Source organism: Astyanax mexicanus, chromosome 17 (assembly GCF_023375975.1).
Source record: "Astyanax mexicanus isolate ESR-SI-001 chromosome 17, AstMex3_surface, whole genome shotgun sequence".
NCBI classification, from domain to species: Eukaryota; Metazoa; Chordata; class Actinopteri; order Characiformes; family Acestrorhamphidae; genus Astyanax; species Astyanax mexicanus.
In genome coordinates this window covers 5237158-5259410 of record NC_064424.1, presented here as the reverse complement: position 1 = coordinate 5259410, position 22253 = coordinate 5237158, and the positions used below count along the sequence as shown (strand labels likewise).

Genomic DNA, 22253 nt, shown 5'->3' with positions numbered 1-22253 from the left:
CCCTCCAGACTTTTCTGATAAAAGCTCATTTTATCCTGAACCTATAAAGTCCGCGCTCTTCAGCTTTATCAACTCATTTTCCGCTCACGCACCGAACCTCCAGTACAGCTGATGAGACGCGTTTCTCTGGCTAAGGAGCTCATTTGAAGAAGAAAAAAAAAACAGATAAAGCTATATTTAAATTACAGCACCTGTCTGTTTTTGCATTATTTATAATTTTATTCTTAATTTAAACGTCACCCATTTTTGTAAAATAATAGCTGCAGCCCTAATGTGAACATTTTATAACATTGTCCTCCCATGTCCATTCGTTTTCAACTGCATGGAGTTGAAGAAGAAATGAGCTTTGCCGTTTTGGAGTAACTAAAGTTGTCACATTATGGAAGTCTTCTTGCACTCTGTTAAACATATTAAAATGAATAATTAATAGACTAACAGACTGCAACAAGTCATACATTTGTTAATTAGTAGGCCCCTACAGTAAATTTTATATAATAGCCAACATAATATTTCTACTATAAACATGAATATATAGTGTATATAGAACATATGTTATATAATGAATAAAATAAAATGTTATGGATAATACAATCTAAATAAAATTAATATTTTTTTTATTAACATATAGTGATATAGTAACATTAAAGTCACTATAAAATGCTAACCTTATTTTCAATAAATTGTGTGAAGTTTACAACTGTTGTGCCTCCTCTTACTAGTATGATTTTAAGCATGCCAAATAAATATAATACGATAGCATATCGGCCCTAAAAATCGGCAGGTCACATCGGCCATCGGCTGACTCTGACCACTAATGATCGGTATCGGCATCGGCCTTAGAAAAACCCATATCGGTCGGTCTCTACTGAAAACCCATATTTAAATTAATGCTTTAATAAAAAAAAGGAAATGACATAAAATCAGGACAGAAGCAGATATAATTAAGTCATATAATTAAGTTACAGTACTGTGAAAAAGTATTTTTCTTTTTTTTTTAAGATTTTTTTTTCCGTCATACTAATATTTTTCAGATTATCAAAAAAATGATATCAAACAAAGATAACCTGAGAAAAAATAAAAAGCAGTTCACACTACCATCACCATGTTTCACATTTAATATGATGTTCTTTTACTGAAATTTTGTGTTAGTTTTTAAAAAGTTTTAATTTTGTTTCGTCAGTCCACAGAATATTTTGCCCAAAGTCCTGGCGATCATAAAGATGTTTGTTGTCTCTTTATTTTCATTGAATCATAAAGTTTGGATAGATGTTTCCCTTCAGAAAATAAATCATCATTTGAAATCTACTCAGGTTATATTTGTCTAATTTTAAAGTTTGTTTGATAATCTGAAAAGCCTAAGTGTGACAAAGAAGCAAAAACCAAATAAATCTGTAAGGGGGCAAATACGTGTTCACAGCACTGTATTTAATAATAATTATTGTTTTAAGTAACACTGTGCCGAGCTTACCATGCATGAATTATTAAAAATTGCACTTATAATTAGACCATATCTGATGCCACGTGTTAATAATTTATCACAAATGAACACAATGAGACATATCACAACAGCATTCAACACACACACAATACCAAAAAGCAGCAGCCAATCACACACTTTGTACTCTCAACCGGAAACCACCGTCCTCCTAGAAGACTACATCGAAGGTCAGTGATACTCACATTCACACATTCACACAGACACCAGGGCAATTTTAGAGCATCCAATTCACCTGACCATGTTTTTGGACTGTGGGGGAAAAAACCCCACTTAGATGCAGGGACACATGGAAACTCCATCCAGATAGGGACTTGAACCCAAGACCCCAGCACTGAGAGCAAAGTGATACAATTGATCTGTAGTACACCACATTAGGCACTAATGGTCAAATTTAAATCATTTAATTAAGATATATATGTAATGCCATCTAGTGTTTTTTTTTTGGTAGCAGCAATGTGCACTATTAAAACAGCAATGTGCAACATAACAAAATAAATAATAAAAATAATACAGGAACAGTCAAGAAAGAATAATAGAACAATTAGAGCCTTAACAAACTGAACTCTATCCTACTATAACAGTTAAACATGAAAAATAAGACTTTAAGACTTTTTTAGTCCCTGAGAATGATTTTTTTTTTCTTTAATAAAGATATATTATTAACTTTATCTGAGAGAAAGATGCTCCTTACGGTACCAAAACTATTAACATATGTGAGGCTAGACAAAACAACTGTTATTCTTTTTTTATATGTATATATTTTTTCTTTAAGAAGATGAGAATGTCCACATTCTCTGGAGAAAGGGCTGCTCTTTGAGCACTCACAATGTCCGTGGCGTCGGCTACAGTGTGCTGCACCATTTGCGTAGTGTGCTGTGTAGCTTAGAGGGAGGGATCGTCGATCATCTTTTTGACTTCGATGCTCGAGACCACGACATAATTTCGATTCATTTAGATAAAATATCGAAATCGTGACACCCCTATTGCATATAATAAGATTTGGCACACCCATAGTTGTTGGTAATATTTTGTAGGTGTTTTTTTTAACAATGCTAAATTGATGTCTTACAGCTGAGTTACGGAACCTGCCTGACTCAATTCAGCCTCAAATTACTGAGTATAGTAGGTACTGTATGTGAAACAGAGAGAAAATAACAAACTCTCTTTGCCCTCAGTTCCCTTCCCGTAAAACATGATGCAGCTTGTTCTCTTTGGTCAGTTCTGTTCTACTTGTTTCTACATTGCACAACAGCACGTCTTACATACCACTGTACATGTTCACCACACACAAACCACATTTACATAGAAAAAAGCTTTTAAAAGAGTTTATATTTATATATTTCTACAGTACCAGTGCAAAATCTGGACAGACTTCCTCTCCTTCAATGTGTTTTCTTTCTTTTATGATTTTTTTTACACTAAATTTAATTTTGAAGAATATATCAAAGCTTAACAGAAACTTAGTTTCTTCTAAGTGTCACATTTATCTTTGAGGACAGATCTGCAGACTCTTGTTTTATATTTTAATCTCAGTGTCTTCATGAGGGAGAGTCACCTGGAATAGTTTTCTCAGCGTTATAGTTTGTAGTTTGTTTGATAATCTGAAAAGCCTAAGTGTGACAAAGAAGCAAAAACCAAATAAATCTGTAAGGGGGCAAATACGTGTTCACAGCACTGTATTTAATAATAATTATTGTTTTAAGTAACACTGTGCCGAGCTTACCATGCATGAATTATTAAAAATTGCACTTATAATTAGACCATATCTGATGCCACGTGTTAATAATTTATCACAAATGAACACAATGAGACATATCACAACAGCATTCAACACACACAATACCAAAAAGCAGCAGCCAATCACACACTTTGTACTCTCAACCGGAAACCACCGTCCTCCTAGAAGACTACATCGAAGGTCAGTGATACTCACATTCACACATTCACACAGACACCAGGGCAATTTTAGAGCATCCAATTCACCTGACCATGTTTTTGGACTGTGGGGGAAAAAAACCCACTTAGATGCAGGGACACATGGAAACTCCATCCAGATAGGGACTTGAACCCGAGACCCCAGCACTGAGAGGCAAACATGGCAACCACCAAACCACAAAGCCCCCCCAAAGGCATTGGAAATTGAATAGATGAGAAGGGGATTGAATTAAGTAGAATTGAATATATCCTGCTGCTCACCTGGTCGACCCTGTGTTGGGGTATTGGTGTTACAGCCCAGCACTCTGCAGCCCACACAGTACAGGCAGTTCTCCTCAGTGTGCTCCTGCAGGCCGGTCTCCTCCGAGCCCAGCAGCTGCTGCTGATCCGCCCGGCTCGCCGCCATCAGCTCCGTGATGCTCAGCTGAGACTTCAGCACGCCATGCCGTGAGCCCTCACTCGGACCTGTCAGACAGGGGTTTATAAATAGAATATTTACAATATAAAAGGGGATTATTATTGTGTATTATTATGTAGAACATGCTGTAAGCACATAACAGTATTTTTACCATCAGAGTCTCCAGAGAAGAACTTGGCTGATCGGTCCTCTGATGGTGGACTCGTCCTCTTTTGGAAATATGGAGTCTCTTTTATCTATTAGAAAAGTATAAAAAACAAAACATCAGATAAAGAACATTGTGGCAAACAGAATCTACCAGACATAATAAATTAGGGCTGAACCTAACAACTTTTTTACTGATTAATCTAAATTATTTTTGACTGACAATTATCTAACAATTATTTTCACTGATTAATTACATTTGGGTCACATACGAAAAAAGATAATTGTGAGTTGCTTGACATAAACATCAGGTTTGGAGAGAAAATTGGATTAGAGTCACTTTTTTTATAAAAAAATGTAACCTGTTTCTTCCTAATTTACATGGCCAATTACCCAACCACCTTATTAGGACTCGCCCTATCACTAGTGATGCCCCAACACCAAGAGAGTGAAGACTAGCACATGCCTCCTCTGATACATGTGAAGTCAGACTCCGTCTCTTTTTGAACTGCTGCTGATGCAGCGTTACTGAGTAGCATCACAGCGCTAACGATTGGAGGAAAGCTCAGTGACTCAGTTCCGATACATCAGCTCACAGATGCAGCCTTGTGCTGATCAACATCACCCTAGGGGTGATGAAGGGAAAGAACACCATCTATCCACCTAGAGAGAGCAAGGCCAACTGTGCACTCACAGGGCTCTGGCAGCTGATGGCAAGCTACATGACCGGGATTTGAACCAGTGCTGTGTAAACGTAACCTTAATGACAAGATTACCATAACAGAAAAGAAAAAATGTGAGTACCTGAAACATGTTGTTGATGTCCACAGGCAGGGCGAGGCCGATGTAATCATCTGAACTGCCGATGGTGGCGCTGGACACCATGGAGCGCACTGAGGACGAGCGCTGCAGAGACGTCTGACTGATGGGGCTCAACAGATCCTCCTTATCCAGAGACGCAAAACTTAGAGCCTTCAGAAACCTGTAAACACACACACGGATTAATACAGACATCAGAGAGAGAGAGAGAGAGAGAGAGAGAGAGAGAGAGAAAGCGACAAGAGATAGACAGAGATAGAGGGAGAATGACAAAGTAAGAGAGAGAAAGACAGATACTCAGAGAGAGACAGATAGAGAACACCAGAGAGAGAAAGAGACAGAGTGACACAGAGAGATGGAGAAAGAAAAAAAAAGACAAAGAAAGTGACAAAGGGAAAAATAACGAGAGAGATACACAGAGACAGACAGAGAAAAATACAGACACACAGAGATAGACAAAGAGAGAGAGACAGATACACAGAGATAGATAAAGAAAGAAAGAGAGCAAGCGACAGATAGAGAAAGACAAATAGAGAAAAAGAAAGAAAATGACAGAGGCGAAAGAAAGAGAGACACAGCAACATAGAGAAAGAAAGAAAGAGACAAGACAACACAACACAGAGAGAGAAAGTCAGAGATACACAGAGAGATAAAGAAACAGAGAGAGAAAGAGACAGAGAAAGACAAAGAGACAGAATGAAAGAGACAGAGAAAGACAAAGAGACAGATAGAGAAAAAGAAAACAGCGAAAGAGAGAGAGATCAACACAGAGATAGAGGGAGAATGACAAAGTGAGAGAGAGAAAGAAAGATACTCAGAGAGAGACAGATAGAGAACAAGAGAGAGAAAAATAGACAGAGTGACACAGAGACGGAGAAAGACAAAAAAAGAAAGACAGAAAGAAAGTGACAAAGAGAAAGACAAAACGATAGATACACACAGAGACAGATAGAGAAAAAGACAGACACACAGATAGACAAAGAAAGAGAAAGACAGATACACAGAGACAGATAAAGAAAGAAAGAGAGCAAGCGACAGAGAAAGAGAAAGACAAATAGAGAAAAAGAAAGAAAATGACAGAGGTGAAAGAGAGAGAGAACAACACAGAGAAAGAAAGAAAGAAAGAAGGCAACACAGATAACACAGAGAGAGAAAGTCAGAGATACACAGAGAGATAAAGAAACAGAGAAAGAAAGAGACCGAGCGTCACAGAGAGAAAGAAAGAGACAGAGAAAGTCAAAGTGAGACAGAGAAAGAGATAGGAAAAGAAAGAGAGGGAGAGAAAGAGAGAGCTGCACAGAGATAAAAAAGAAAGAAAAAAAACAGTAAGAACAGAAAGAAATTGAGAGAGAGACTGAGAGAGAGAGAGAAATGCAATTAGAGGCTATGAAATTAGTTTGAACAACAATTAAAGAATTTAACTAAATGTATTTCTCAGTTATATAAATAATAGAAATATGATTAGGAATAATTGATTAGGATGCTAGTTTAAGCAGTTAAACTCCACATGCCTCTGATTCAGGCACTGAAAGACTGCAGGGAATAAACAGGGTAGAATTCCATGATCTGCAGGATCTGCATTTCTAACAGGAATAATATTGAGCAGGAGGATCTACAGCAGAGTCATTCCTCTATTCTGACTCTTCAGATCACTGGGAGGAGAGGAGGAGGAGGTTCTGCTGATGCTGAACGGGGAACACTGGGACTGAGGTGGAGAGGTGGAGTCACGGCTGCTCAGAATCAACAGGGCAGGAATATGCAAAACAGGGACACTTGTGACCAATCAAAATGGGGGAAAAGCATGTCTGATGAAGCGGGCTGGGGGCTGTTTGGATGCAAGGGGTAAAAGTTTTTTTTTTTTTTTAAAAAAGGACAGGACCGGCCTTTACAGACATCAGAGAGACACCGGTCCTTAAGGTGGTCCACGCACCGTGGGAGGAGAAATCGGCGGCGGGGTCTGCCTGAGTCTTGGCCCAGACAGCTGAAGCGCTTTTTAGAATACCTGAGAGGGACCATCAGAAACAGTTCACATTATTCCCCCCACAAAGGTCAGATTTTACTATAGGGGCTAACTGGAAGTACACAGAATTCAAAAACAAATATATCTTATGGCCAAATCTAATGTTTGTAAATAGTAAATACAGTGTATCACAAAAGTGAGTGGGCTCTGCTCTTTTAAAATGCTGGATGATCTCAGCCACTGTGCTGCAGCTCAGTTTCAGGGTGTCGGCAATCTTCTTGTAGCCTTGGCCATCTTAATGTAGCGCAACAATTCATCTTTTAAGATCCTCAGAGAGTTCTTTGGCATGAGGTGCCATGTTGGAACTTTCAGTGAGCAGTATGAGAGAGTGTGAGAGCTTTACTACAAAATTGAACACACCCGCTCCCTATGCACACCTGAGACCTAGTAACCTAGTAACGAGTCACATGATATTTTGGAGGGAAAATGACTAGCAGTGCTGAATTTGGACATTAAGGTGTGTAGTCACTTTTGTTGTGGGTGATTTTAATGGACATTGATGTCTGTATATTGAGTTATTATGAGGGAAGAATTCATTTATGTTATATAAGCTGCACATAGACTACTTTTCATTGTGTCAAAGTGTCATTTTGTCAGTGTTTTCCCATAAAAAAAAGATATACTTAAATATCTGCAGAAATGTGAGGGTTGTACTCACTGTACATATCCAGTCTGATATGTAGCTTTAACATTTGCAATAAAAATGCAATAATAACAAGCTGAACTGAGACTTAAAGCCCCTGGGAGCCTAAATCTGAGTTTTCTTTTTAATTAGTCACTTAATTAGTCATTAAGCTAACATGGCTTCATCTTCTTTTAAGGCTGAACAACCTGGTGAGCTAATGCTAACATGTCTAGACCATAGACTGTATATAGCTGGACAGAGCATCGTCTCTCAAAAGTGAAGCCACCACAGGTCGGGCGCCCCCTGCTGTTCGGCTGCAGAAAGCTGTGTAACTCCACCCATCCCCACAGGTTTCAATGGCAAAACAGAACAACTTTTAATCACGTTTTTTTCTAATATTCTGTAATTCTACCTCCATTATTTAAATGCAGCAGCTAGTGTAACCTTTGCTTATATTGTCAATTATAATGTCAAAGGTGTGGTTATGGTAAAAGGGCTGCTTATGGGCGGGACCAATAACAGACCGTCAGCTCCACTCAGCTCCGCTCTGCAGTCTGTGACCGCGAGGCAGCCCTCAGGGGCGGGGTTATTTAAATGAGTAGGTTGCTATCCACAGTCTTTCTCCCTCCTCTGGTCTCTACTGCGCAGAATTGGGTGGCAGGATCGCCAACATGGCGGAAGATTTTGGCTTCATTTTCATTGAAATGTATGGGAAAGTAGACACGGCGTCCATCTTTTTTACAGTCTCTGGTCTAGACCACAGAACATGATTTTAGCCTGTTTTGTTAGCCGCTTTATGCTGACAAAATCTGATCACTAGGTTCTCGCTTAGTTGTGTCGTGTGAACTACTGAAAGGCACTTTTTACAGTGCACTTTTATATGTCTCACAGTGTGAGAGACATGTTTTTGGTCAGGCAGTGTATATATCACTGTGTGTGCATGCTTGTTTTGTCTTAACTGCTTGCTTAGTAATTTCTTTTGATTACCATATTTCTGCATTGGGGTTTCCATTTTTCAGATTATTATTAATATTATTTATTTTTTCGGATTATAAGGCGCAATGAACGTCTATTGTTATATAGAATGTGCACTGGATTATAAAGAGCATTAAGCGACACTAGTAAGGACGCCTAAATCGAAGTGAGCAAGGGTTTTGCCATGTTTCCCTTCCAGTGGGAAAGCTGGCGGAAAGCGCCTAATTTAACAAAACTGTAATTCTTAAAAAAAAGAAAAAAAAAAGACTTCTTTCAAAGTCAAACGATCGCTGAATGGTAATCTACACAGATTTATCTCCTGTTTGGGTGAGTAAAGTGCTTCTGTTTATTTATAGTAAGCTTAGATTTCCAATATTTTGTCTAAGGGTCAGTTTTCCGCAAAGTTTTTCCAGCACTAAGGCTGGGTGCAGCAGCATTAGCATTAGCAGCTAACCGCAGTGCTGGCGTGACGTAAATGTCGCCCAATAGCACAAGACTAAGGAATCCTAAATGTTCTGGTTACCCAGGGCTCTATCAGCTAGTGGTGCGTCCTATGTAGCTTGTTTTAACACGATAATTACATAGACTACAGTCCAATATACTCACCTCTGAATGGTGAAAGAGCTAGTGCTGTGGTTAGCGGCTAATGCTAATGCTGCTGCACCCAGCCTTAGTGCTGGAGAAAATTCACTGAAAAATCACCTGTATACTTACTATATTACTGCTCCTTAATACCTGACTGGTAGAATTCATACATAAGGAGCACCGGATTATAAGTAGACTTTTAGCAAAATGTTTAATTTTAAAAATACGGTATATTGATTTTCCAAAATAATATCAAAACGTGTTCCTAGGGGCTTTAAAAAATATTTTGTTTACAGTGTTTAAGACAAGGAACTGAGTCTTGCAAAAATAAACACGCCCATTTTAAACAGATGTGGTTGTGACCCAACTTTTCAGGGAAAAGGGAAGAGAGTGAAAATATTCTGCATGTTTCAGCAGGATACAGAAAGACGGATAACCAAGCAGACGTTTCCTGCAGTCCATGATGCAACTGATGCACTTACTAAATTTAAGTGAATCATGAGCTTGAGCAAACTGAGCATAGGTGTGTGGGAAAAACTAGTATAACAAAGTTCGTCATGATAAACGGTATTATTGCCATTTTAGAATTATTTTACGCTATGATATAATGACAATAAATGAGTATATAATTAAACTTTTACACCATTTTAAAAAGCAATGCACCTTTTAATTATTAAGAATATTCAGAATAGAGCTGGGAGGTTAATGGAATTCATTTGATTAACTGAATTACTGTGTTAATGCCGTTTTAATTTTTCTTTTAAGGGATAATGGAGATTGTGCATCTTTACGTTTAGATGCTGCCAGAGTGAATCTCAGTAGATAGACATTCACTTCTGTCAGAAATCTGTAAATAACTCATTTATATAACAGTGATTTTCATATTTTACACTTTTCCTTATATGAAAACTGAAATACGAGGAGGTTGTGTTATGTTTACACTGTTTTTAATACAAAAGCTGCATGTAAGTTGCAAGTAAGAGCTGTTTACGATTCATACTTTTTTTTTATGAAATGAAAGAAAAAAATAGCTTGTGCATCACTTTAAACAGTGCAGTCTGTTTACAAATTGATCAAAGTTAAGTAAGAACTAAAAATCTTAATAGTTATTTTGTGATTCGCTCACATATTTGAATACCCTAATTCAGAGTATATAAACCAATTAAACCCCATTCATGTTAATACACTGCCCTTGCTAATAAAAACACCAGCAAAGTGGGTTTTCCTGAAAAAGTGTCCAGTGACTGCGCAATACTTATTAGCAAAACTGGTTAAGCCTGTGTTTATACAGCTCTGGAAAAAAATTAAGAGAGTACTTCAGTTTCTGAATCAGTTTCTCTGATTTTGCTACTTATAGGTTTATGTTTGAGTAAAATGAACATTGTTGTTTTATTCTATAAACTACAGACAACATTTCTCCCAAATTCCAAATATTTTTTTTGTCAATACCGTCATTGTCAAAGAAAATAATTTATTTTCATAGTTTTAAGAGCTCAGAAATCAATATTTGGTGGAATAACCCTGGTGGATTTTAATCACAGTTTTTTCATGCATCTTGGCATCATGTTCTCCTCCACCAGTCTTACACACTGCTTTTGGATAACTTTATGGGAGCCACTCCTGGTGCGAAAATTTAAGCTCTTCAGCTTAAAGGTTTGATGGCTTGTGATCATCCATCTTCCTCTTGATTATATTCCAGAGGTTTTCAGTTTGGTAAAATCAAAGAAACTCTCTTATTTTATTTGTTTTTCCAGAGCTCAACAGTAAAACAGAAGAAGAAGAAGAAGAAGAGAGAACTGTGAATGACAGTTTGATGCCAGCTCTCTCTTTCTCTTGTGTGTGTGAGAACCTACCTTCTGGACGTGAGCCTGGAGTCTAGACTGCCTGTTTTCATGGTGATGGCGTCGGTGAAGAGCACGTCCTTGGCGGGGGAGGCCAGCGCCTCGCTGTGGGAGAGGGAGGGGTGGATGCGCTGCTGCTGAAGACGTTTGAGCGTGGCGTAGCCCAGGGCGTCTCTGGGACTGGCGTACATGAAGCTGCAGTCTGTCAGGCTGGTGATGGTGGTGACAGAGGGGGATTTGAGCGACTGCGCCCTGCGGGGCAGCGTGTGGGAGGAGCCTGGGGGAACCAGGAGGACAGAGTTGGACTTGGACAGGGGCAGGTGGTTGGACTGGGGAGTGAGGGAGTGGAGCGTTTTGATGGTTTGGGCGCTGATGACCGTGTTGAGGCTGACGCAGTCCGTGTCTATGGTGGAAGCGTCCACGACACCCACCGTCTCTCGGGAGGGGCTGGAGCTCATGGAGCTGATGCCGCTGGTGGTGGTGTCCGTGTTAAAGCTCTGGCTGCGGCTTTTAAACTGCCCCCCACCTCCGGTGGAGGACCCATCTCCGGCCAGCCTCTCCCGGCTGGTCTGTTCTCGCTGGCCGTCTGCGCTTCCCGAGCTCCGGTCCGACGCCCGGGGCACGCGCACCTCCCCCTCGGTGATGCTGGGCGTGCTCCCCTGGTGCTCTGCAGTCTTGCTGCCCACAAAAGAGGTCTCTAAGCTCACCGAGGGGCTTTTGGGCAGATGTCCATCAGCAAAGACAGGGCTGAACACGTCCCCCTGCCCCGGGGAGTAGACGGAGGGTTCGGTGACTGTGCGGTTCCTCCGAAGGCCTCCTAGCTTTAGGTCGCTGTTGTGCTTGCTGCTGCTGCCGCTGCCCCCGCCGCTGCCTTTGGGGTCGCTGGTGCTGCGCAGCTTCTTGCTGGAGAGGGAGATGAGGAAGCGGTTCCGAACGAAGCGGCTGGAGGCCAGGATGGTGAAGGGGCTGCGGTCTTTCAACAGCTTAGACCTGAAGTACAGAGGCTGGTCCTCAGACAGCTCTGAACCGTCTAACTTATCATCATCCATTATGTACATGCCTGAAAAACAGAAGAAACACGTTAGATATAGATAACTAAAATAACAGTTTTTGGCTAAAATTGAACAAAATCAAACATTTTGGTATCACTGCATGAATTAAACAGCATAAATGTATTTTGCCTGGCTATTTAAAAAAGAAAAGGGAAAGGCAAAACTACAATGCATGAATATTTATTAAAGACTGAACATTTAAACATCACCGCAGACACCAACAACAAGTATAGTATATACTAGGGTTGGGACAGTATAGTTTCTTTGATTTTCCCAAATTGAAAACTACAAGCCATAAAACCAAGTTGAACTCCTTGAATTTTTGCACCAGGAGTAAATGCATAAAGTTATCCAAAAGCAGTGTGTAAGACTGGTGGAGGACAACATGATGCCAAGAAGCAGGAAAACTGTGATTAAAAACCACCAGGGTTATTCCACCAAATATTGATTTCTGAACTCTTAAAACTTTATGAATATGAACTTGTTTTCTTTGCATTATTTGAGGTCTGAAAGCTCTGCATCTTTTTTTTTATTTCAGCCATTTCTCATTTTCTGTAAATAAACGCTCTAAATGACAATATTTTTATTTGGAATTTGGGAGAAATGTTGTCTGTAGTTTATAGAATAAAACAAGAATGTTAATTTTACTCAAACACAAACCTATAAATAGCGAAATCAGAGAAACTGATTCAGAAACTAAAGTGGTTTCTTTTTCCCAGAGCTGTATCAATACTGTAATTATATCAAATCGCTTTCAAATGTCTTTTTGGATCCGTTTCGCATCTTGGAATCCAGTAAAGTGCTACCACTGCTGACAACAGTTCTAACATTAGAGTAAAGAACGCAATAATACCTAAATTAATAAGTCACTGTTCAGTATAAATCGTTCAAAATTTTAATCTTAGCTAATTTAAAGTTAACTATTAACTAGTGAATTATAGTGTCTAATTCCTTATCAGATATTTTAGCTTGTTTTAAGCATTGTTTCTTTCTTCTCCCAATTTATCTGGCCAACTGTTCCACCCACTCAGCTGCTAGCCAGCTGTATATCCCCCTATCACTAGCACAGTGAAGACTAGCACACGCCTCCACCGATACGTTTGAATTCAGTCACCGCCTGTTTTTGAGCTGCTGCTGCTGATGCAGCATTGCCGAGTAGCATCACAGCGCATTGGGAGGAAAATGCAGCGACTCGGTTCTGATACATCAGCTCACAGGCGCAGCCATCTACCCACCCAGAGAAAGCAAGGCCAGTTGTGCTCTCTGAAGGCAAGCTACATAACCGGGATTAGAACCAGCGATCTCCACGCGGAGCCTCTAAGCATTATTTCTTATCAGTTGTTTCATGAATTAAACAAAATTATCTGCCAATACAATAAGACACTTTTTTAAGAAGCTTTAATTGCATAAATCAAGTTTTATTATGACTTGTAGACACTATGACTACATCTTGCTAAAATATAATTTTTGTGTGTATGTATTTTCACATGTTCGGCTGAACAAGGAACGTTTTTCAGTCGGTTGCCAATATTTTTGGTGCATCCCTATTATTAAATATTAAAGAAAAACAAGCCAGAGCTAAAGTCAACATCACTGTGAGCAATCATTTACACCACAATAACAGCCACGCACTGTGTATTCCTAGGTAATGCACTCAGCAGAGGTAATTTAAAAGCGAGAAATGTAAGACCCGGAGCCGCTAATGTGTCTAATGGCTGCTGAGTGCTTCCTCTGCACACTCACTGGGCTGGGTGGAGTCGCTCTCGCTGTTGTGTCTGGAGCTGGTGGACTCGGAGTTGAGGCTGAGGGTGCTGGGGACGGAGGAGAGCAGGGTGGGGGCCGGCAGCTGCTGCTGCTGCTGCTCTACTTCATCAGGAACCACGGGCCACTGCTGCCTGCGGCTGTGCCTCACTGCATCCCAGCCCTGCAGCTTCAGCAGCTCACAGCCCTGCTTCGTCTTAGAAATGAGACCCAGCACATACAAACAGGTCCTGGAGGGGGAGGGGGAGGAGGAAACAGGTTCAGTAAGTCAGGGAGGAAGATGACTCAGATGTTGGAGAATGCTTAAGAAATGTAGGTGAGGCAAACTTGCACAAAACTGCTTTCTTTTTCTTTTTATATTCCTGTTTTTCCATTTTTCCTAAAAACGGGCATATATACGGAAAGTAGAGGGGATGTTTGTGGTTTGTGGTAACCTACCCCCGGATGGAGAGAACCTCACAGTGGTGGGCCAAAGTCACAATGTCTGGAATCACATTTTCCTCCTGCAGCAGGTTCAGACCCCAGTTTGATGTGCCAATATTACCCTGCGGTCAAAAACATAATAAGCAGGTTCAGGGAATTTTCTCCAAAAGCTGACGAAATACGTGGAGACTTACGCAACACACACACACACCTACACACACTTTTACACACCTACACACACAATCACACACTTCCTTAAGCTCCATTGTCTGCAGTAGTTAGTAAAAGAAAATATTCAGAAAAACAAGTCGATCAGGAAAAGCACCGTGTCTACGTTAACCCATGAATTAGTATTCATGGCCCCACCCACCTCGGCTCGTGACCACCCACAGGCAGATGCCATCTCGTCAGATAGAATCTAACAGCGCTAGGAACAGCATGCAGTTTATTCCTGTGTTATTTGTGCGAATAACACATAAGTGTTATATATACGCTTTACCCAGTAATTCAGAGCTAAGCAACAAGTGATTCGAAATTGTCTATAGAAAGCCACCAGCAGTGTATGTTTAGAACAGTTTTGTTTACACTAGTTAAAAGTAAAAATCCACCACAGGGTTTTGTTCCAACTGCCTGGGCGGCTCTGCTGCGACTCAGCCAACAAAACCTCGGGGTTGATTTTTACTTTTTGAACCTGGACTACCCACCTCTGTGTAGAAGTAACTAGATTTACATAGGATCTCCGGTGGATTTGGTGTTTTACAGAGACTTTAAGACTAGGTCAGTGGCTGAACTGCACTTAGCAGGGCATTATTACACATGTTGGAAAGTAACATATGACACTGCAAAGACTGTTATTAGTGTAAAAATGTCTTTATTTTAAATGTTTGTAACTGTTGTCCGTCTCGCTGGCTCATGGAGTCGCAGTGCTGTCAGCCAATCCGAGGCGATATGTTTGCATGTATAAATATTTATGAGCAAGAGCTGAAATCCTATGTTTATTTATCGTATAATAAGAATGATATTAATGACTTGACTAGGAATGATCCCAAACACACTGTTGAAAAAAAGTGTATAAAGCTAAACACACACAGATGGAGCTGTACCTACCAAGGCCCACAAAGCAGCTTTAAGTTGTTTGATGCCCTCCCACGTGTCCAGCACCGGGGAGCGCACCGTGTAACTTAGGTCTGGTACGACATTCTGTCACAGAGAGAGAATGAGATAAGAGAAAGAGAAAAAAAACGCAATAGATCAAAAGCAAGCTATAAAAATGAAAAGACAAAATACATGGGTGCTTCAAAAAAAGAAACTATACAGCTCTGGATAAAAAAAAGAGACTGAACTGATTAATTTAAAAATGAGTTTCTTTGATTTGACCAAATTGAAAACCTCTGGAATATAATCAAGAGTAAGATGGAAGATCACAAGCCATCAAACCACCAAACTGAACTGCTTGAATTTTTGCAGCAGGAGTAAAGCAGCATAAAGTTATCCAAAAGCAGTGTGTAAGACTGGTGGAGGAGAACATGATGCCAAGATGCACGAAAAGAACTGTGATTAAAAACCACCAGGGTTATTCCACCAAATATTGATTTCTGAACTCTTAAAACTTGAAACTGAACTGATCTTTGCATTATTTTTTTGTTATTTCAGCCATTTCTCATTTTCTGCAAATAAATGCTCTAAAATGACAATATTTTATTTGGAATTTGGGAGAAATGCTCTACGTAGTTTATAGAATAAAACAACAAATGTCTATTAATTTTGTCCCCAGAGCTGTATATGAATGCATATTTACAAAATATTTATTTAATTTTAATAAGAAATCTGATTTTAGTTTTTACCTGAGCCTCTAGGAGATTGCAACCAGTCTTATCATGCACCAGCTGGCCATACAGATGCACAGGAAGATAAACGTTTGGCCTTTGCAACCTGATGGAAGCCACAGAAAAATGTGAGTAGAACATTATTCAAATATTCACTATTCACTGTATACCTGTAACTCTACCTCTTCACTACTTTACTTTAACTGATGCTCTCAAACACTTTATTAAGAGACAAGAAATTCAAGTAATTAACTCTTGATGAGTTCAGCACAGCTGTTAACTGAAAGCCTGAATTCCAGGTGATTCTACCTCATAAAACTGACTGAGAAAATGCCAAAATGGTGCTACTTTGAAGAATGTAAAATATAAGACATATTCTATTTTGTTTAACACTTTTTTAGTTTAATAAATAATTCCATATGCTTTTTCTTAGAGTTTGGATCACTTTAGCATTAATCTACAAAAACACAGATATACGTAGATATAAAGAATAATCTCCTTTGGTTTACCTTTGGTTGCTCCGGCGCACATAGTTGTCTCCATCGACAGGTTTGCGGTAAGTAGTGAGTGCTTCATTCAACTGCTCCTCTATTAGGTCCACGTATTTGAGGTTATATTCCTTTATCAAAAGATGAAACAGAGTGCTGTTAATACAACAGGGAAATGTGCCAGAATAATCTAAATCATATTTTTAGTGGAGGTTAGTGAGAAGTAATTAGAACAAAAAATTCCTTTATTTACAAGGTAACACTTTATAATAACGGTCACAATTAACAGCACTTTCAATAATATATAATAATTAACATTGTTAAATGGTTAAGTAATGCCTCAACTAATTATTATTGACACTACTAATTATATACATAAGATATATACAGCACCTTCTGCCATTTCTCCAGCTGCTTGGAGACGTAGCCCCTCTCATTGAGGTAGGAGAAACCCTTTGGAATAGACAAGAACCTGGAGAGACATAAACAAAAACAAGTCATGTATAAAAGGAAAAACACTAGTGGAACAGCGTTGTAACTCTTATTAGGCATCGTCCTCACAGCAGCAGTGTAAACAGCAAAAAACACACTGAATCTGACATGATTAAATTTCAATTTGGGCCACTTTATTATCTGGTACTGAAAAAGTATTATTCGACTCCGTCTGAACAGCCAGATTCAGCAGTTAAGGAGACTTTTTTATATCAAGTAGAAGAAAAAAGGCTGTGAGGAAAACAGTAAAACCCACAACAGCAGTTAGTGAGGGTTTCAGAAGCTACACAGCGAAGTAACAGACCTCTGAAAAATCTGGACTGATGTCCCCATTAAAATAATTTGTCACAAATGCTCAGTGTTTCTAGTGACCAAAATTGCCAAAAGAGCATTTTCACACCTGCAAGTCTGGAGCAGAGTCCACACCAGGGTTCATGTCTTTGTTACATTATGTATCAGTGGTGTGCAGTGAATATAGTGGGTACCTCTTCTGCAACCACCACCCCATACGCCCCCTAGTGAAAATCATGAATTTGATTGGTTAGACTGTTCTTCGACTTTGCTAATAGACTCATTACTACAACCTTCTCAAAATCAGGAGAAGGGTCACACAGACACACAAGGGGGCAGAAGCCATTTTAAAAAGCTTTGATTGGTTAAAACCGCTCTCAGTCAGATAAGAGTCCTGTAGCAACTGAAAAACACAGACTAATGCTTTGAATTAGTTGCTGTTTTTTTTGTTTTAGTTCATTTATAAAATAAATTCTTACACTTACAATAGCTATAAAATATATTTCCTAATTAAAAATTATGTAATTATTTACATACATTTATTGTCACCCCTTCTCTGAAGGGTTAGAAGGGCCTCACTGCACACCACTGTTATATATACTGTATTTCTTCCGTTTAGTTTCGGTTTCACACTGCAGGTAATTAGCGGACTTAAAAAAATGACTATATCCTGTTGTCATCAGTTATGTGGGTAATTCATCAGTAATTCTAGCTCTCTGTCAGAATACAACTTCCCTTCATGTACAAGTCCCCCCTGCGCTTGGTGCACCGCAATGCTCTTTGCTATCTTACACCCAATCAACAGTCTATTTTCAAACCTTGCACACACATGGGCACGTTGCAAAGCGCAAATCCAGTTTTTATATTATCAATAAATAGTATAAAGAAGAAAATAACATTGCTGTTCGCGTAAATTACCTGCTGGCACACCTTAACAGCATGAATGAGCAGGACAGTATCCTCTGCTGAGACACGCAAAAGAGCTGCGCTGTTAAGATACGAACGTGCCACATTTCTCTTAAAGGAAACGGCAAGTGACTCACTGATTGGTTGGTTTATTTCCAGTTATGCTAAAAACACACCAATGATTATTTAGAAGAATTAGTTCATGCTTTTTGGGTGTTTTGAGCCGTGCAAAGCATACTTTTTTGTGTCCATTACGATATCAAAGACACACTGATGCCCTAAATCAAACTGCATGATGCGCAGCTCACCTACAGATCACTAAAAAGGACCCTGTGTGTAAAAGATTCTTCTTAGATTATTTTTTTTTCTGTGCACAACACCCATTTTTTTCCTTTGGTTTGTTTAAACACTAACTCGACGTCCTCAAATTAATCTGAAAGTCCGAACTATTTAGAAAAGTGTTGCACACTGAAGGTGAACCAGACCCTGGTTCAGTAGATCCAGATCAAGACCTCCTCTTTTGATTGGTCCAAACTCATCATGGTCATTTGGTCCCGACTGTGGTTCACGCCTCCTTCCACACCTGCTACTTTGGTTCAGACCCAAAGTAAAAAGTCAGAAAGTCTGGAAACAAACAAAGCACTCTACGAAAGTGTCAGTGGTCAATTACCACAAACTTTTACAGCAAACTTGACCGGATTCTCTGCGATAAGCTCATATGTGAGCCGCTGGAACCTGTTATTTTTTTCTGTGATTCTGCCAAAGATAAAACTGAAATGTCACACGTTGCTCTTTTGCACAACTGTTCAGACAAATGTCAGAAATGGGTCACGTTAAAAAGATTGTGTTAATAGCAGGGCTGCATGAAAATAAAAAATATATATATTTCCAATTATTCAACTTCATAATATAAACCTTCTTTATGAACAGAATCTTTTAAAATCATTCTTCTGGACCCGTGACTCAAAGATCTGATCCGATCTGATCAAAGAGATTCACACCACTAACATGCCTTTTGTCCTTGCTAATCCAAAAAGTCAAAAGCTTCATTCATACAACACTCTTCTCTTAAAGGTATTTAATGTCTCTTCTTGTTTCAGACTATTGTCTTTCACTGCAGTCAGCCCGAGACATGCAGCCAAACGACGCAGAGGTTCTGTAACTTACCGTAAAAGTAAGAGCACACCCTTGTCCCCCAGGTGAGTCAGTGCTGGTTTCAGCTGAATAAGTGCATGAAGATTCGCCTAAAGATCACAAACGGAAACATCAAATCAAAAACCAGGTGAAAACAGGTAAAAACAGGCAAACTTTGTGTGGTACACTCAAAATTCCACTACCATTACTGCCCAGGATGGGATGCTTAACATTTGTTTAAACTATTGCTAGAGCTAAGTTGGACAGCACCATTTAAGAATAATATTATTATAATTTATTTTTATCCTAATAAATTGCACTGTAATATAGTTATCAACATAGGTGACCATATGCACACAGTACCAGCCAACATTTGGGCACACCTTCTCATAGAGTGTTTTTCTTTACTTAACTCATTTTCTACACCTAAATCTGATGAACTGGGATGAGCTGGAGCTAAAGATGTGTGTATGTGTGTGTGTATGTGTGTGTATATATATATATATATATATATATATATATATATATATATATATATATATATATATATATATATATATATATATATATATATAAAGATGTGTGTAAATAAATTTATACACATCTTTGAAAACTCCAGTTATTGTCCAACTATTGCACAGTTCTACTTACTGTATCCATACAAAAATGAATATTTAAACTGAATAAACCGAACTAGTGTATCTGAACTAGTCCTCCTAGCCGAACCAGATCTCTCACCTTGTCTTCACAGGCTTCATCCAGTATATCCAGGGCCTCCATAGAGATGGCCTTGTTTCGGTCGTGGAGCTGAGTGACCAGCAGCTCGATGCCCCAGTTACTGAAGAACTCCACGTTGGCACGAAGCAGCACTCGCAGGTGCTTAGTGGCATAGAGCCTGCAGTTCTGTTTTACACACACACACACACACACACACACACACACACACACACAAACAATTACAATTGCAATAGAAGTCAATCATGAGGTGTTTTCACATCATCTTTTTACTATTACCTACAGTATTGTGCAAATGTTTTAGAAACCTGTGGGAATTTCAGTGTAGAAAACGCTTCTTATCTGTGCAGTAAGTGTTTATTAGCTCAGTAAAACACATTACAGCATTACAATAAATACAAACAGCAATTTTACAAAAAGCAGTTACAGCTTTTACAGCCCTGTTTTCCTTAAAACATCTATTTCTAGTTCTCTAAAGTTATTTCTAGTTCTCAACATATTAACACCTGGTTTGGTTATCTTGTAAATTTGGTAAATCAGGAGAGCTAACTAAGTAAAGTAAATTTAAGTAAACAAAACTGTAATAAAAAAAACACTCTTTTAAAGTCAAACGAGCTGCACAGATTTCTCTCCAGAAAACGTTGTTAATGTTTATTTGGGTGAGTTTAGCAATTCCCAAATTTTTTCAGCACTACGGCTGGAGCATTGATATTACTCACCTCTAAAAGAGCTAGCGCTTAGCAAAGTAAGGGAGTAATGCTAGTGCTGCTCCAGCAGTGCTAGCCAGGGTTAGCAGCAGGGTACAGAAACTCCTGTATTACACAGTACTTCAGTGGAGTAGCTTTACTACTTACCTGACTGGTTAAACTTATAGATAAATCGCACTAGATAATAGTGTGAAATGCAGCCACCGTATGGCCATAATATCAGCTGATATCAACTCTTTAACCATAGTTCAGTAAGTCATTTGCTTACATCAGTTGCAGCAGTGAGGATCTTGGAGAGGATAACTCGCGCTAAGCCGTCTCGACTATAGTCCAGTGTGGATACAGTCAGCTTTAAAAGATGGTCCTGATTCTTCAGGGAGCAGAGGTTCAGCAGGCTGTGGAGAGGAAAGGGGAAGCTATGATTCAGCACACAGGAGCAGATAATCACTACTACAACTACAGCAGCAACCAACCATCATTCAACAGAACAGTTTTTCTTTAGAATTCATAGAGTTTTTAATTAAAAAGCACTGAATAATGCATTCATGAAGCAATATTTCTGAAGCAATATTTCTGAAGCAATGAAAGAATATTTCTGAATAACTCATGCCAGTACCCTTAACAGGACACCATTTTAAAAGTCAAATTAAATGCTTTTTAAGACCTTTTTTAGAAAACAAAAAATATTAGAAAACCCAAAAATGTGGTGATATTTTCTTTGGTAGAAAATAAAACTTAATGTAGCTAACTCGCCGCTAACGTTACTATGTTATCTAGCTTGAAGCTAATGTTAGCTAGCTTGCCGTAACCATAGTTCTCTCCCCAGTAATGTATATCTTTTCTGGTGCGGTCCTGTTGAGAGCCAGTTACATCATAACGTTGATGGTCCGTGCGACTGCACTTGAGGATACTTTCCAAGTTCTTGTCATTTTTTCTTTACATAGTTGAGTAGTTCTTGCCATAATATGGATTAGAATATAACTCAAATATAGTCAAATCCACTGTATACCTGTAACTCAACCTCTTCACAACCTTACAACTGATGCTTTCAAACACATTAAGAGACAAGAAATTCAAGTAATAACTCTTAATGAATTCAGCACAGCTGTTAACTGAAAGCCTGAATTCCAGGTGACTAACTCATAAAGCTGACTGAGAAAATCCAGCTAAGGTATTTTTAAATGCCAAGAACATTTTTTAAATAATTAAAAACCCTGAATTTTAAGTGTGTCTAAACTGGTACTGTCTCTCCCCAGTAACGTAGCTAAACCGCTGATAATGTTACTATGTTATCTAGCACAATGCTAATGTTAGCCAGCTTTCTGCTAACCTTAGGTCTCTCCCCAGTAACGTAGCTAAATCACTGATAACATTACTATGTTATCTAGTTGGTGCTAACGTTAGCTAGCTTGCCGCTCACCTTAGTTCTCTCTCTAGTAATGTAGCTAAATCGCTGCTAATGTTATTATGTTAGCTAGTTTCCTCTAACCTTAGTTCTCTCCTCAGTAATGTAGCTACATAACTCGCTGCTAATGTTATTATGTTAGCATGTTGCCTAGCTCGCCATTAATGTTACTA

At 39.0% G+C, this 22253-nt stretch overlaps 1 protein-coding gene across 1 annotated transcript in view; it reads right to left on the bottom strand.

Annotated features, from left to right (window-relative positions):
* rictorb (RPTOR independent companion of MTOR, complex 2b) overlaps window positions 1-22253 on the bottom strand; it is a 55315-nt gene that overhangs the window by 7640 nt on the left and 25422 nt on the right. Inside the window, exons 22-34 of the mRNA XM_022675946.2 lie at window positions 20944-21070; window positions 19972-20136; window positions 19267-19343; window positions 16804-16882; window positions 16432-16541; window positions 15941-16028; window positions 15204-15296; window positions 14112-14218; window positions 13656-13903; window positions 10873-11920; window positions 4800-4977; window positions 4003-4087; window positions 3695-3898 (exon numbers count right to left, since the gene is read on the bottom strand). Of these exons, the coding sequence (XP_022531667.2) occupies window positions 3695-3898; window positions 4003-4087; window positions 4800-4977; window positions 10873-11920; window positions 13656-13903; window positions 14112-14218; window positions 15204-15296; window positions 15941-16028; window positions 16432-16541; window positions 16804-16882; window positions 19267-19343; window positions 19972-20136; window positions 20944-21070 (2609 nt within the window). The remainder of the gene's footprint in view (window positions 1-3694; window positions 3899-4002; window positions 4088-4799; window positions 4978-10872; window positions 11921-13655; window positions 13904-14111; window positions 14219-15203; window positions 15297-15940; window positions 16029-16431; window positions 16542-16803; window positions 16883-19266; window positions 19344-19971; window positions 20137-20943; window positions 21071-22253) is intronic.